The sequence below is a fragment of the Cryptomeria japonica genome, chromosome 1 (genome assembly GCF_030272615.1).
Source record: "Cryptomeria japonica chromosome 1, Sugi_1.0, whole genome shotgun sequence".
NCBI classification, from domain to species: Eukaryota; Viridiplantae; Streptophyta; class Pinopsida; order Cupressales; family Cupressaceae; genus Cryptomeria; species Cryptomeria japonica.
This window is the reverse complement of record NC_081405.1, coordinates 102,137,456-102,154,592: the sequence shown is the minus strand read 5'-3', so window position 1 is coordinate 102,154,592 and position 17,137 is coordinate 102,137,456. Positions and strand designations below refer to the sequence as shown.

Genomic DNA, 17,137 nt, shown 5'->3' with positions numbered 1-17,137 from the left:
TCATCTGGATGTGAATCTTGTGGAAAATCAGGTGGTGCTGGATCGGTAGATTCCTCATCTTCAGAGTCAGAATGCTCTAAAGCCCTCCCATCATGGGAACCAAGAGGAAGACGGACACCAACATCAGGAGTGTGCATAGACGAAGTCGCAGGACTAGAGTAGTAGAAGGCATAAATGGACCAGCAGTCTCATCAACTACAACATCACGACTGAAAATGAGACAATCTGTTTCCACAACAATCAACCCATAGGCCTTGTGGTTGTCGCTGTAACCAGTAAACATAAGTGTTTGACTCTTTGAATCTAGCTTAGCACGTTTGGCGTTTGGAATCCACACATGAGCCGTAGAACCGAAGACTTTCAAATGGCCTAATTTAGGCTTGCGTCCTGACCAGGCTTCTTCAGGAGTCATCTTCTTGACGACATGTGTAGGTGACCGATTCGTAGACTGCAATGTAAACTGCTTCAGCCCAGTATTTCTTAGGAACATTTCTATGTTCTATCATAGAATGAGCCATTTCAGTAATTGTGCGATTTCTACGTTCGACTATACCATTTTGCTGAGGGGTGTATGGTGTGGTTAGTTGGCATTTAATGCCATGTGTAGCACAAAATGTAGAGAAGTCATTGTAACAAAACTCCCCCCCATTATCTGACCTTAGAGTGACAATCTGAGAACTGGATTCTTTCTCAACTAAGGCCTTAAACTGCTGAAATGTACTGAACACATCTGATTTATTTTATAGAAAATACACCCACATTTTACAACTGAAATCGTCAACAAATAACAAGAAGTATCTGCAACCAGTAATAGATGGAGTGTTCATTAGCCCACATACATCAGCGTGAACCAATTGAAGGACCTTGGAGGCTCGCCAAGAATCACCATCCGAGAATGGTGTTTGATGATTCTTCCTAGCTTGACAGGGTGCACAAACTCCATGATTTTGAGGTTGGATCTCATGTAGACCAGCAACCAAACCCTCTCGATATAATTGAGAGAGATAGTGCATGTTTAAGTGCCCATAACGTTGATGCCAAAGTGTTTAGATGGATGTACTCCTAGCAACCAAAGCATGCTCTTGAGAATAACTGGAATTGGCAAGTCTATACAAACCATGATCTTCAGGTCCCATAGCGATTGTAGTACAAGTCTCCCTATCAACAATGTTGTAGATGGAAGAATTGAAGACAACATCTATTTGAGGAGAATGCCTCATTATCTGACTAACGGAGAGGAGATTATGTTCCATGCTTGGAACATAGTAGACTTCAAGAAAAAATAAATTTCTACCTCATGAGTGAATTTTGATAGTTCCCTTACCAACAATCGTGTACTCTTCTCCTCTAAAGATTATTGAATTTGAGAATAGTTCAAATTTCGTAAACCAATCCCAACGATGAGTAAAATGCTGCGAAGCCCCTGAATCAATATACCAAGCAGAAGAGTGTACTGGATCTACTGTTCTCTTGGCCATAAAAGCATAAAATGCAGATTCTTTCTGCTCAGAGTGTTCGACGACATTCGCTTTTTGTTGAGACCCTTCTTGCTTCTTTTGTTCAGAAGCCAATCAAATTCGACACTCGACCTTCATGTCACCAAATTTGTGACAATAATTGCACTGAACGTTCTTCTTCTTCTTGCTGCCCTGAGAAGAACCAGAGCCTTTCGGCTGAGAAGATTGAGCTTTCCCTTTGTTCTTAGCAGAAGATTTGGCAAAGCGCGCTTGCGCGGTGGAGGGAGAACTGATACTGCTTCCAAACTGCTATCGCCACCGATCTTGCAGTAAAAGCTTGTTACAAAGATCTGAAAACTTCAAATCGACGTCAGTGGAAGTGATATTGAGTGTTTCGATGAAATGCTCATACGAGCATGGGAGACTCTTTAGAGTAAAGACCACCATATCTTCTTCCTCCATTTTTTGACCAATAGCTTCCAGCTGGTCGCGAATATCCTTGATCTTTGTCAGATGCTTCTGAAGAGATGTTTTCTCATCCATCATGATCGTGAAGAGCATATTCTTAAGAAAGAATGCTTTGCTCTTGTTAGAGGTTTCATGAAGACTCTTCAAATGGTCCCATATTTTCTTCACAGTTTTGCCGAACGGTACTTGAAGTAGTTGTTCATTAGTAACAAAGAGTTTGATGAGCATGACGGCTTCCTGGTTACGCACATCCCATTTGTCCTGATCTTTTCCAGTAGTGTCTGGACGTTGAGACGTGCCTAGAACAATTGCATCAAGACATCGGTGCTAAAAATCGTCAACATACGTTGCTTCCAAGTGTTGTAGTTGCGGCCATTGAACTTTTGGCTGCTTTCGAGCATAATGTTCGTCAATGATGCCATCACGTACCCCAAGGTTGAATTGGTGAAGGCACGAATGCATGAAAATCAGAGGATGAAAACAAAGGGTTTTTAGAAACAAATTCTGCAAGTCGGATTCAGAGGCAGAAATTGGAACCTTAGACACGGTTTTTGAGGCAGAAATTTTTCGGAAGACCCGAAAAAATCGGATGACAACCCAGTTCAGATCTCGAAAAACCTACAAAGATTTTGCAAATAATTTTTTTTCTGACTTGAAATGAAAGAGATAATCTCAAAACCTTAGCACAGTTTTTTTTCGAGGTAAATTTTTTTGAAGAACCAGAAAAATCTGTCGACAACCCAGTTCAGATCTCGAAAAACCCACCCAAGAATCTGCAATCAGAATAAAATTCTGCCTTGAAACGGAGGGTCAAAACCTTAGGCGAATGTGCAGAAACCCTAGGCGCGAAAAGAAAAGGACCCAGAAAAAACGGACAGAGACCCAGAAAAGCTTACGGAAAACCCAAAAAAACCCAGGTGATAGTTTTCTGAGAATCACCCTAGTCGAGTCGGGTTAAAAAACACGATTTTCGCAGGTTAAAAAATTGCGATTTTTGCAGGTTGCGCGGGTAAAGAAAAAAAGGCAGGTATAAAACGCGAAAATTATGTCTGGAAGTCGCGCGGCACAACACAAAACGCTGGAAATGACCCTGTCAAAAAAAAAACCGCGCGAAGGAAAATTAGAACGCGCGCAGAGGGAAATGGTGGCCGCGGAAGCAGATCGCGATTTGCAGGCAGGGAGCAAAAATGGCGATTTTTAAAGCACGAAAATCGCAGAAAAACAGAGATAAAGACGGGTTGCAGGTTTAAAAAAAATGGTCACGAAAACCCTCGAATTGACAAAGCGCCTATGAAAAACCGAAACCCTAGGTTGCGGAAAATCTCTCGCGATTTTTAAAATCGCGAAATACAGAAAAAAAGCCACTAGAAATCTCAAGTGAAAAAGTTCATGAATTACAGATTTTTATTGCCCAAGATTTTTTTTCCTTTAGGGCTCTGATACCATGTTCAGATAATGAACTGGTAAAAATCACATTCATTAACTGAGGTTACAATATATAAAAGTTACAAAAAAAAAATACTGTAGGTATTTAATGTCACCTACTACCTACAACTGTAGACATTAAAGAAATCTAACAACCTAAGCTGACCATTAACAGTAAGGAATTATAATTCTAACAGTGTGCGTGTGTATGTGTGTCTGTGTGCGTGTGTGTACGTGTGTATGTGTATGTGTGCATGTGTGTGTGTGTACACGCAGACATATATCTATACATGCACACACATACATATTTAGCTAAAAAATAGAATTAAGTTTAGAATGTCATACATATGCTAAACTAAACCATTACAAATTTCAAATTTTGAAACATCACATACTAATTTAAATTCAGCTTTCAATATCAAAAAGATCAAACTAGAATCTCATGATAGATAAGTTTTGAGCTCACTAATCAGCACTGTAGGTCTTAAGAATATCAAAAAGATTAAACTAGAATCACTAAACATTTCAGAAACATTCAGCATCTAAAAACATGAACCCTGGACACACCCACTGAAGATTTGTTTCAGAATCCGATTCCAGTACGTTTCGTATCCGGAATTGACTGAAAAATCCCATGATTCAGCAACTCAGCACTTTAGTGACCAATTTTCAATCCCCTGTTAGTTACTTGTTCATCATTTTATTATTCTGTATTTAGGTGGTGTTCATCTGGCAATTGGTATTTCTGTTTCATATTAGTCAATCATGTACTATAGTGATATTTTTAATCTGTTTTGCACTGATTTGTTGTATGTTTAGATTTCTATCATTTGCCTTATGTTCCAAATATGTTTGAAATTTATAATCCAGCCAAAATTCTTTATTTAGGTGGTGTTCATGTGACATTTAGTATTTCTGTTTCATATTAGTCAAATCATCTACTATAGTGAAATTTTTAATCTGTTTTGCACTGACTTATTGCATGTTTAGATTTCTATCATTTGCCTCCTGTTCCAATTTTCATACTTACATGAATTTCAAACATAGGCCTGTTCAATGACATATTTGATGAAGTAATGGCCGATTCAAGTTATATTTATCTGAATAGTCTTTAATTGTGCAGGATTGATATGATATTAAGATTTCTATTGTAGAATGTTCTTAATTATCAATTGGTTCAGGATTTCCACGTTATCTGGTTTTTTATCCTATTGCTATATAATCATAATATTGCTATATTTCTCATGCTTGATCTCATAATATTTCATTTGCTTGTTTGTTTCTCTATGTGCAATAGGCCAGGAATTTTCGGTTTAACTGCGGTCTAGTTTATGTTGCTGAACCGGGGTAAGTTTGTGCTGTGGACTCTTTTTTCTAAAGTTATCTTCATATGATCAGGTCTAAGTTTTGGTGTTGTTTCTTTATATCATGTATGGAAATATAACTAGATATTTTATATTCATTTTGTTGCTTTATGTTGTGCATGGAAATTTGATGAGAGATTTTACATTTTCATATCTTGCATGAAGCATCTATATGGACTGCACCACTCTATAATGCTGGGTTTGTACCAAAAAAATCTGCTGAGATAGTTTGTCAATATAAGTTTTCTGAAACTATAATGAATGGTTCAATAATCAATTGATAGCACCATAAGGGAAGAGAACAATCAAAGGTGATGGACAAGTGGACTTTGCAAGATTCATTTGAAAGTGAAAATACTTGCAGCCGATCAAAGTTCATGCCTTTTTTAATTGATCCCTATAAATGCTCGTGGAACTTGTTTAATTTGTCCTTAAGAAAAGAATGATAAAAAGAAAATGCATTAATGTACACAAATGACCAAAGATCAACAGGGCTGGATCATATAACAAGTACTATACCAAAGGATTAGGACAAAAAATGAGGCCCTAGAAAAAAAGCAAAATCAGGCGGGTGCTAACCTAAAAATAGGGCAAATCTGCAAGCAAGTATGGTCAATAGTGGATATCCTGCAGAAAGTTATATTTACTCTTCTGTCTGATGTTGCTTTTGATACCTCTGTGCCTGTTTCTAATCCTGCAGTAACCCATATTTTATCAGCCTCTTGATCACTCAGTTCACGGTTTTAGTTCAACCTTAAACCTTGTGTTTTGTACTGTCAATGAACCTTGTGTCTTGTCCTGCCAATGACAACTCTTCAAGAGCAATGGGGACTCCTAGTGGTCTTGTGGATTGTTTATCTACATCCAGAATTTAGAGCAGATAATGGAGAGAAAGGAATGAACATAAGAACATGAAAAGTAAGGGTATGCGGAGCATATTGAAATGGTGTTTCAAGTAGTGATCCTACATGAATAAGCTACAAGAAAATTTTGGAGATTTATACTTTTACATTCTTCAAATTTTTTATGTTTAGCTGTCAACAGAATTTGATTGGGAATCCTTGCTGTTATAAGGCTCTGTGTTTATTATCCCATATGGGCGATGGTGATGCTGCTATGAAACCCATATGAGGGTATGTTTAATCAGGGTTTTTCTAAATGCCAAGATGGTAAATGAATGATGTCTGCAAAAAGGCCGTTTCTCTAGCTGACATATGATATATCATGCTCTTTGAAAATAGCCCTGTCAGTGTATTGATAATGCTTCTTGAGCATTGGTTTTGCGATTTTGAGGATGTTAGTTAATTTTTTTTTTGAATCTTCTGGCATGGTTTGAAACCAGCAGACTGTGATGGGTACTTGGACTTATACTAGTGATATCGTAGATAATCTCAGTTCTTGTAGGTATATGATTATACCTTAAACTCGATAGGTAGATCTGCTTTGTGGGCCACATAGATATTTGCAGTTTTGAAACTCGTTATCTATTTTCTGTGGTGGAAATCTTATAGATCAGAGAGAACCGTGAAATTGGCATGATCTTTGTTTTGATATTAATAGTCTCTTTTTTCACTATTTTCTAAAAAGAACATATTTGCACAATTAGAGTATACGTTAATGGTGTCTGGAACAAAAATCTTGCACAAAATGATGTGATTTACAGATTTATGGCTGTTTTTTGGTTGAAGTAATTTGCTTCAATGATTAGAGTGAATGTGCCATGCACAAGGAAAATGGCATGATCTTTGTTTTGATATTAATAGTCTCTTTTTTCACTATTTTCTAAAAAGAACATATTTGCACAATTAGAGTATACGTTAATTGTGTCTGGAACAAAAATCTTGCACAAAATGATGTGATTTACAGATTTATGGCTGTTTTTTGGTTGAAGTAATTTGCTTCAATGATGAGAGTGAATGTGCCATGCACAAGGAAAATGTGTTCGACAGGAGTGCATTGCTATTTGTCACTATGAGTGGGTACATACTTCTAAGGTTTTGGGCTAATGTTATGATGATTAGCTACAACTTGAGTTGTAAAACTATTGCAAACGAAACACCCTCCTAAATGGCTTTGGTGGTTCTACATAGCCCTGTGTGTTCAGACAGTCATTTGGCTTTGCTTTCAAGATCTGCTACCAGATATTGGGGTGTCAAGGAGACAAGCCATTCTGAGCAGTGACTGGGTCTACTTTATGTAAGGATGCATCCAAAGGTGTTTTGATGGCAGCATCTGGGATTTCAACTGCAGAGATTGTGATGTGGCAGAGTGGGATTTCAACTGCAGAGATTGTGATGTGGCAGAGTCAGATTTGTTTAGGGAGCTCTGAAGCTTCAAATTCCTTTCTTTTGCCTCATATATTTTAAGATTCTTCAACAAGGGTTCAGGTTGTTTCTATCCAGGAACAAATTTCTGTGGTGAAAGGGTTCATTCGGCTTCCCTTCCTTTGGAGACATTATGGAGCACATGACAACATTGGAATCCATGTTTGATAAAGAGTTTTCCTCCAAGTACATCTAGACAATGGTTTTTCGGAATGAGGTGGCTGAAGCAAGTTACCCTAATGTTAAATTCGAATTTTTTTGGGCCTTGTTTGGCAAAGCTCAATGATTTTGGAGTCACTGGTGAATGAGGGTTTTGTTATTTGTTCGTGGGCAAAAGGATGATTTTTGGTAATCTATAGAGCCCCTTCTAATAAGGAAGCCTTGCTTAAGGAAGGTCTATGGTTTAGGGATAAGGCTTTCTTGCAAGGTTGTAGGATATGCCACCTCCACTCCCTTGGTAGGCACATCTATACTTAGGTTGTGGCCTTGTTATTCATAGAGATTTTCTCCAAATTTCAGTATCTATACAAAGGTGATTTGTGAAGATTTGTCAACTTATACCTACTTTGGGCCCAGCTTACAATCCTGACTTTTAACTCAATTGCCTCTTACTTGTGACTTTGAAAGAGATATGCTTCCCTCACTTTTTCTGAGCACAATGCTTTTAGATACATTTGTAGGATATCCATTTCGACAATCAATCTCTTTGGTACAACTATTAAATCAATTGTCCATTACAGATGAAATTTCTTGAGCATCAGATTAGGGTTTGCTGACTCGGTTTGTTGAGTGACTACAAATCAAATCCATTTTCCAGTACAGATCAATTTTCTGGAGCCAGATTAGGGCTTGTGGAAAGACATAAACTTATCTTACGCTCCAAAACAAAATCTATTGTAATTCATGTTCTTATTTTTGTTGCGGCTAGGGCAGAATTTGTAAGGTAATGTAGAAGACAAATGTTTCAAATTTTAAGGACAATGAAGCCACGTCCTTATCTTTTCTAATATGCAGCACAGAAGTATAGATTATAGTCTTTGTTCAGATCATATTGTTAACAGGAGAGATAGATGACAGTCTTTGATGAGGTCATATTACAATAGAAATCACAGGAAGTAATAGTAGTTTTCTGAAAGAGAACAAGCTGAATGTACCTGAAAGCAATAATAAGTAGTTTTCCTTTATAATTGCGTAATCATTACTTTTGGATAGCATCGATGATTCATTATGAACCAGGAATTTTTTAGTGTCAATGTTTTAAGTGAATGCGATAACCTATTTGACAACTGTGTTGATCTTCCATGTAATCTACACTATAGCTTTTTGAATTGTATCAATCTTTCTTCATGGTACACACATTCTTTGCAAAATTCTTAACAAGTCTATTGAGATTTCATATTTCAGTTTAATTATGCTATATGGCTGTTTTTCTCATCTCTTACATTCATTGACTTATTTGTGAAATTTGTCAATTGATATTGATTACTATGCCCTTGCACATTATAGGTATATGTTGTCAAGGGCTGGGGTTCCTCGCCATGCTATTATAAAGAAATTTTCAGGCGAGGAAATCACACGAGTTGAAGATTTTATATCTGTTTTATCAAAACTGTCCCGAGGGGCACGGGTACCCTTGGAATTTGTGAGCCATGTTGATCGCCACCGAAGCAAGGTACACTATAATTGATATTTAAATTACTTATTTTTCTTATTTTTACCTCAGAGAAGTTTTTGAAAATGTGACTATCATTGCAGAAGAGAAGCAATTAATTTTTATAATAGAAACTTAAAAAATAGATAGAGATAGAATAAAGAAAGAAAAGTTTAATAAAATTGCTGAATGAATGACAAAAGCATACAGAAAAATATAGCTAACAAGAATAGCAAAATATGAGAGGTGATTAAAGCATATCAACAAGAAGAAAAAATATACAAGAGACTGAATATAACAGTACAATTCAATAGCTATATAAGTGTTCACTCTAGGAGACACCCAATTTGATTCTACCATTTACTGTATTAATATAAAGATAATCATTAGGCTTTATTCCTCCGTGAAGTCATTATGTCATAATTCAATTTGATTATTTTAGATTGAACCACCATAGAATTTGAGTGACTTGTTAAGTATGAGAAATCTTGCCATTTGGGATGCTATCCAGGTCAGTAAATATAATCACCAAATAATAGAAGAAAAGAATAAAAATAAGAGTGGAAAGGAAGGGAACAACTAAGGGTAGCAAAATATTCTTGAAAGATGAACATATGTGGCTGTGAATTATTTATTTTTGGGTAGATAATAGAGATATGAGGAGAGAGCTTCAACGATGTAATTATTGCTTAAATCTTTAGGTCCAATCTCTAGGGGATAGAACACAGATAAACTGTAGGTAAGTAATAAAGATTTGATAAGAGTGCTTTTATGATGTAACTGTTGTTCATATCTTTAGGTCCAATCTCCAGGAAGTGGAACGAAGATAAATTGTCTAGGTAGATATAAAGATTTGAGAAGAGTGCTTCTATGATGTAAGTGCTATGTTACAAGGTTCTATAGTGGAGCCCCTCGTATTGATTCTGATTTGGTATTGCTTTGGGTTTGCCTTGGATTCAGGGTAGGCATTCTAGGTATCCGACGGGTCCTTCTGTGGTATCTAGGGTGCCTGGGGCAAAACCTGGGTGAACCCGAATGAAGGTTCATGCTTCGTTAATTATTTTGGTGAATTGATCTTAAGACACAATTATTTATCCATGCTTTGTTAATATCTATTGAACTATTCTTTGTTATTCCACGTGAGTTGTTGTGATTCAGGGTTATATTTGATGGTGAAATATTCTTGTATTATTTCCTAAAAGAATAACCCATCTAACCTTTGCAGGAGATTTCTTTATTTCAATCTAAATTTATTGGGAAATTGGCAAAACACTGCTTTACAAGATCACTAGTGTTTTTATTTTTCTGATCTCATCTTTACTTTGCATTCCTACTAAACAGTAGTGCTTATTTGCTTAATTTTGAACTAAAAATGAAGTGCATATATTTTTACATCCTTCTAATATTTGCCTTTCCTTAAAGTAGTGATTTGAGAGACTATAATGGATAAATCCTTTCTATGCTGAAAGTAGCGATTCAGATATCAACAGAATGTTGGATGAAGAAATTAAATGAATTTTGACATTTTTTTCACACTGCATTTAAATCATAATAAACTGTGAAAATTCAAACCTGCAGGTCATTTATAATTATATTTTCTTTGCCTAACAGTCAGGACTTCTGAGTCTTGCCTATCAGGCTTGGCCAAGTTTGGGAGTCTTGGCTAGATTCCCTGAGCCTACGCAGACTCACATCTGTGACTCCTTACCAAAACTTGCTGAGTCTCAAAACAATGGTTGGGACCATTCTCCTTTTCTCTAATAGATTACATTGTAGGCTCGTGTGTGTAGGTGTTTTCATCAATTTTTGTAATAACAATGTCTAAGAACATGATCATTGATAGGTAGTATTGTTTTAGTAGTTTAACATATTTCTCTTATGTACATTTCCAGTTGCTAGTATAAGAAGGCATCAGTGCACTTTTATATGCAGGATATCTGTCATTTAAGCTTTTAAAACAATTCACGTTTAACTTATATTTCCTTATCTATGCATCAAGCTTCTGATTCAAGATGGCCATAATTTATTTATTTGCAAGATGTAATTATCAGAAATGTGTCTTTTTATTAATTTTGTTTCAAAAGCCATGACCAGGCTTGATTTAAAATAGTTTGTAAACAACAATCACTTAATACTTGAATAGGTATGGTGTTTTCTTAAATAAAATAATTGAAATTGATTTTCCTAAGAGGACGCAGTGTGGACTATCTTTCTAAGAAACCTAAGTAGGAGGCATAATCACTTAAAGTCTTAAAGCATTTTTTGAAACTAATAAAATGGTCATTTGAAAGGAACCATGATGGTTATACATAGCTTCTGGGTATGGGTTAGGAGTGTAAGTGGGAGTAAAGATGGGATTTAGCTGTACAAGGAGGGTTGTTATTCTTATTGTTTTTTTACAATTACTTAGAAAATTGTGATTCCACTTATATCCTTGTTATTCTGTATGTGATTGCAGTCTGTTCTAGTCACCGTTGATCGACATGAATGGTATGCAAAACCTCAATTCTACACTCGAAATGATCAGTCTGGATTGTGGCAAAGAAGGCTTGCCATACCTTTGGTTGAAACTTTGCCTGCACCTGTTTCTATTCATAATGATGAAAAAGTGACAACATTAAAATCACAGGAATCAGAAAATGGAGAAGTTGATCGAGTGGAAGGACAATCAAAAGCAACTGACAGGGAGTTGACAGATATTGGCACCAATGTTAGTGGTGATGTGAATCTGTCTGATCCCCAGAATTTTCTTTCAAATTCTACAAATATCGGTAGATCCGAATCAAAGAAAAGACGGCTGCTCCAGGAAGTTGCAGATGAGGGGCTTGTGGCATCGGATGGCACACTTGAGCAGCTAGAAGGTGGTTTAGATGACAATAGAACCCCAGGCAATATTCCAGGCTTTGGTGAACTGGGAATAGCAGGGAAAAGGAATGGTTCTATTGCAGAGCAAGTTATTGAGCCAACTCTTGTTATGTTTGAGGTAACAGAATATGTTTACTTTGACATTCTATCTGTTTCATGTTCACTGCTGTGTCTAATATTGCATGTTTATAGATCCACCATTCTCTAGGCTTGGCTATTGTGTGGATTTTCATTTAACGTTATTTCAGGGAACTACTACTGTGAAAATGACTAGAGATTGGAAATAGAAATGCTTTCATCAACTGGCATCCATGACACGCTCTTTAATAGCATCTCTAACATTAATAATCAAGAGGTACTTTAGTTAACAAATTCTGAAGAGTTATTATGAAGGCAATTTAAGTCAGTTGAAATAGCAGAGGCAAAGATTGATACAAAGTTTCAAAATCTGTTTTTTAATTTCTGCTGCCTACCTGTGATTATGCTGTGTTTGCATTTCTAGTTGCAATGAGGTAATGTATTTCTATCCTTCTTGTCTCTTGTTCGTTTCATATTGTGGATTGTTGTTTTCTTTTATTATTTTTGCTACCCCTTTTGAGCATTGGACATTGTGTTGTCCTGGGAATTAGGAGATCTTCACATTCAAATTATAATACATTTGAATAAATTAAATTATTGAAGTATATGCTGACATACATTTGTCACCCATTCAAGTAGTCAATCTACACAGTTGAAGCCTGATAAAAACATCTTAATTTTGATACACTGAAAAATACCTCTTACTCTTGATGATTACTTGAAGGTACTTTAAAATAGACATCTGAACAAAAGGGACTTGCATGAATACACCAGAAGGATGAAAAAAACAGAAAAGTCAGATTTAGTGCTTTATACAATGTATGTTATTACAATATTCTTGTCATCATGGGAAGTATTCTAAAAGGGCCGATTGGTTTGAAGGATACAACTTGCAATCTAGAGCATGTATATTCAGTGGTTCCAGGTTCAAAATTGTTTTTGCATATGGGATCCGATTGGCTATTTGTGATACAAAAAGGATAAAGGTTTTGATGAGATTAATGTCACTATTTCTAGTAAATTCATATCATGCATTTGGATAATAGGAAAGCTCATGAAAAATGATACGAGATATGTTGTGAATTCTATCAAAGTTGTGAAGGATCATTGCTCACAATTTATAGGTCATTTCTTTGAGCTAAGTTCTACACTTGAAGACAAGGTCATGGAATATGGCCTAGTCAAGAGAGTCATAGTTGCTGGGACAACTAAATGATTGATGCTGCAAGGTGGTAAGAAAAATAGATGTCATTTTGATATTCAATTAGTTTTGACTAAGCATGTTGTGAAGTTCTTGGAATCAAGCTACACATGGGTTTTACACTCTTGGTTGAAAGGTCACAAGTTCAAATATTGCTGGGGTAGGGTATGCATGCATCATATGTAGCACATTTGGGTGCCTCCTGCATGGAGTATATGGTAGTCCCATATACCATAAGCTATTTGTAAATCAAAAAACAAATCACTCGAAATCGTGGATTATAAAAGGATCCATTTCCATTTCCATTTCCATTTGCACTCTTGAATATATGATAGAAAATTCACATAGGATGAAATACTACAAGATGGTTTCACCGACCCTTGCATCATAATAGGCACAACTTGTTATTACTTTTGGTGGACACAAGCTGTGCAATGACTTCTATGCCATGAGTCTAGGAGAGATTGGCACAGTATTCAACATGCAATGGTTACATTCTAGTGGAGAGTTCAATATAGAGTTGAAATCCAAGGGAAAAGAGGCAATGCTTTGGGGCATAGAAGAGAAAGTCCCAAAAGTTGACATGGCTAAAAGGGTGGATCATCAAATTCCAACTTCACCCATAGGTAAGATATTTTCATATGATGATAGTTGCTCTACATTGGAACATCCTTGCAAGGTGTTTGATTTTGGACCTCCAAGATTGGCATTGAATAGAGATTACCAGCAAGAGTTAAGGGATAATTCAGAATTGTATTGGATATATCCTTCCTACAGAGGAAGTTGGGAGCACCACAAGATCTTAAAGAGAGGTTCACCTGAATATTGGAGTAGTACAAGATGAGCATGGTGGAGTAATCTCAAGTTTTGGTATTTGTGCAAAGGATCACCAATAAGGTATGAAGGGAGCAAGTGGTGATAGAATCATACCATCAAATGATAGAGGGAAGACACTCATGAGAGTTTTGAATCTAATTTCCAGCCTTGATGGTCACCATATGATGTCCCCACTTTCAGGTATTCTTGCAGAGTGGGTGGTACTGTCTTTCAGGGTCAGTGTTAGCTGGTTCAGAGGGGTTTTTTGATGTCACCAATGAGCTCAGAGGATGTATTGGAGCTGATGACACTTTCTGGAGTGATTTTGGACAACTTGTTCGAGACTTACTATGTTTAGTAGTTATTATTTATAGTAATCGCTATTTTTGGCAGCTGGTCATAGTTCGGTCTCCCCTCAGCTTTAGCATGCAATATCTTCAGTTTCAGGATTTGTGTAGCTGGTGATTGTTTAAATTGAAGATACATTGGCAACTAATGACGTTTGGAGTTATTATTTTAAATAACGTTAAATGCTAAAGTTAAATTAAATATTTAACTAATGTTACTTAATATTATATTAAGTTTTAATATTGGTGTTGTGGGAGTTATAAGGTATTGATTTAAAATATTAATGAAGTGATTATCTTTTGGGCCCCAAGGAGTCAAGGTGAATTTATTATTAATTTAAATTGTGCAAACCCTAATTAGGGCGTTGGGATGAAAACATTATAAAAAGGCATTTGGGAGCTCACTTGACATATACATGGCTTATTTATTTTCTCTCCAAGAAGCTTGAGAGATTTGGCTCTCATTTATAGGAAATCTTAGGACGAAAACCCTTGGAAATTAGTGGGTTGGACGAAAACCCAACTCCACATTGAGAGGTGAATCCACCTAGGGTTCATCATTGATCATATTTTCAGGTTTTACATCCTTTTGGAGCTTCAACCAGCTAGGGTTTGAAAGGAGGAAAATCATATCAGCTAGTGTTTGAAGTTTATTTGCAGGTGGAAGGCATATTGCTTCAGATTTGGATGTTTAATTGCCATATTTTCATAATACCTTGGAAGGCCAGGGTTTGGACATTAAACTAAGGAGATTTGTGTCCAAATTTCTTCTAATTTGGAGACAATTTGAGAATTCATCATTGCAGGTTCACCATCATGTTGGCATCATTTTGTTAAGGAAAAGAAAGATAAGGTGGCTGACCAGATTTATGACTTAATGGTTTGTGTGAAAAGTCTCTATTTAATACCAGTGGAGGCATTTTGATGTAAATCTTGCATTAGGCATTACCCTAATTATAGCGCCCACTTTAGAGGAGCAATTTGTCATTTAGAAGACAATTTAGAAAACTATCGATTTATCTTTTTGAATTTGTTGGCTTTCTACCGCTTTCTTTGAACTTTCATCTTCTTTTGAAACAATGTTTTCTTTTGTTGCTACCTTACCATTCTTAACTGTATCTTCTTTGGAAACAAGTTCAGTCTTTGGAGTTATTTCACCTTTAGTATGATTTTCATTTACAACTGGTGAATCCTGGACCTTCTTTGTACTGTCTCTTTTGAGTAAGGTCTTCCCTTCTAACATATCGTCTTTCTTTGGTGGACTTGATTCTTTCATTGAACCTTCATTGTTTGGTGCACTGGATGAACCTTGAACCGTGCATACCATGTTTGGTGTTTGGTGAACATCATTTGGTTCGTCTTGAACCATATTTATGCTAGCTTGATGAGCATTTGTAGTATTAGAATATTTAATTATATTTTAGTCACCTATATTTAGTTCCTTGTTTAATGGTCATTTAGCTTTTAAGCTTTATTTAGCATTTAGCTTTTTCTTTTTAGTTAATTAGCTTTTAAGCTTAATTTAGCTTTTAGCTCTTTAATCTTTTACTTTAACGTTATGTTCTAATTATAGAACATCGTCTTGTAACCTCTATATATACGTGTGTATATTGTTCAATGTAATCATCCGATTATTGAATCATTCATTCAATTTATTCTTCATGGTATCAGAGCGGGTCGATGGGATTCTTTAAAGTTTGGCATATTTTTTAGATTTTTTTAAATTAAAAAACGATTTTGCTTTTTTGAAGGCTTTTCTAGGGTTTCTGGTTCGTGGACGAATTTCTTTGTGCTGGGCAGTAGTTCATGTTTTTTTTGTAGATTGAAAATTTTCCTAGGGTTTTTGCAATTTTCGACTAGGGTTTTGACCCTTCAGTTCAAGTCGAAATTTTATTCTGGTTGTAGATTCTTGGTGGGTTTTCGAGACCTCAATTGGGTCGTCATATTTTTACGGGTGCATCGTTTTTCGTGCCTCAATTTTTGAGCTGTCGGATCTGCATTTTGATTTCAGATTCTTGGTGGGTTTTTCGAGAGCTTTTCTGGGTTGGTCTCATATTTTTCTGGGTGACTCGTTTTCCGTGCCTCAATTTTTGTGCTAGCAAATTTGCCTTTTGGAATTTAAAAACAGTCTGCGATTTCTGCTAATTTTGTGGACGTCAGAAATTTGGGCGTCTTCTGGGCGCCGTTTATGTTGTACATCTGACCTAGGGTTTCTGCCCCTATTTTTTTTTGAAAAAAAAACGTCAAAATTTTTCTGATTTTTTTAACAAAAAAATCTGAGGTATTTTTTTATTTTCTGCAAATTATTATTTTTTCTGATTATTTTCAAGAAAAATTTCAGGTTTAAGTTTGCAGAAAATTTTAATTTCTAGGTTTCTTCCAAACCTCAAAATTGCACCTTGGAATTCATGCTAGAATTCTCCTCGAAAGGTTTCAGATTTTTTGTGTAGCTGCTTCTATTTTGATTTTTGAATCAGATTCTTCTGTCTCATGCTTTCACTAGGTTGACCTCGTTCAACCTCCATTTTCGTGATGGCATCTTTGACCAACATCATGTTGGAACACAGTCAAAAGTTCAACAACTGCCACAACACCTGGAAACAGTGCATGTTCACTATATTTGAATATTGTTGCCTTGATCAGATTGATTTAGGCCAGACCTCGTCTTATAGGTCCCCCAGGGTTTTCACGATTTTTTCTACAAAAAATCATGGGAGGGTTTTCACGTTTTTTTCCTCAAATTGTTCGCAGGGTTTATAATTTTCTCTTAAAAATTATCTCATCTATAATCTGGATATTCGCGTGAGATTTTAATTATCTAGGTTTTACCATTTTTTTTCCACAAAAACGATGATTTGTAACCTCAGATTTCTTGGTTTTTCGATTTTCTCCTCAAAATCGTAAATTCTCTTTTCAAGGATTCCTATTTCAAGGTTAAAGGCTATAAGTATGGGTGTTCGTCTTCCCTTAGCTCCACCCGATGGGAGGGATTTAGTTGACTCTGAAGTTGTGGGGTCTACTAGGCATGACATTGCACCCCCTGACTTTCCTCAGGATCTTCTCGATCCACATCCAGAAAAGCTTGCTCCAGATATTCCAGGCACTCTTCATCCTGCAACAGATGTTGGTACTTCTACTCTC

The 17,137-nt window shown here is 36.1% G+C and overlaps 1 protein-coding gene across 2 annotated transcripts in view; it reads left to right on the top strand.

Moving 5' to 3' along the window:
• Positions 1 to 17,137, top strand: part of LOC131041880 (protease Do-like 7) — a 141,008-nt gene that overhangs the window by 83,202 nt on the left and 40,669 nt on the right. For both annotated transcript variants that reach the window (XR_009105086.2, XM_057975107.2), the window contains exons 13-15: positions 4,648 to 4,697; positions 8,545 to 8,710; positions 11,148 to 11,672. Coding sequence is in view for 1 of the 2 variants with exons in the window: in XM_057975107.2 (XP_057831090.2) it covers positions 4,648 to 4,697; positions 8,545 to 8,710; positions 11,148 to 11,672 (741 nt within the window). In the remaining variant the exon portion in view is untranslated. The remainder of the gene's footprint in view (positions 1 to 4,647; positions 4,698 to 8,544; positions 8,711 to 11,147; positions 11,673 to 17,137) is intronic.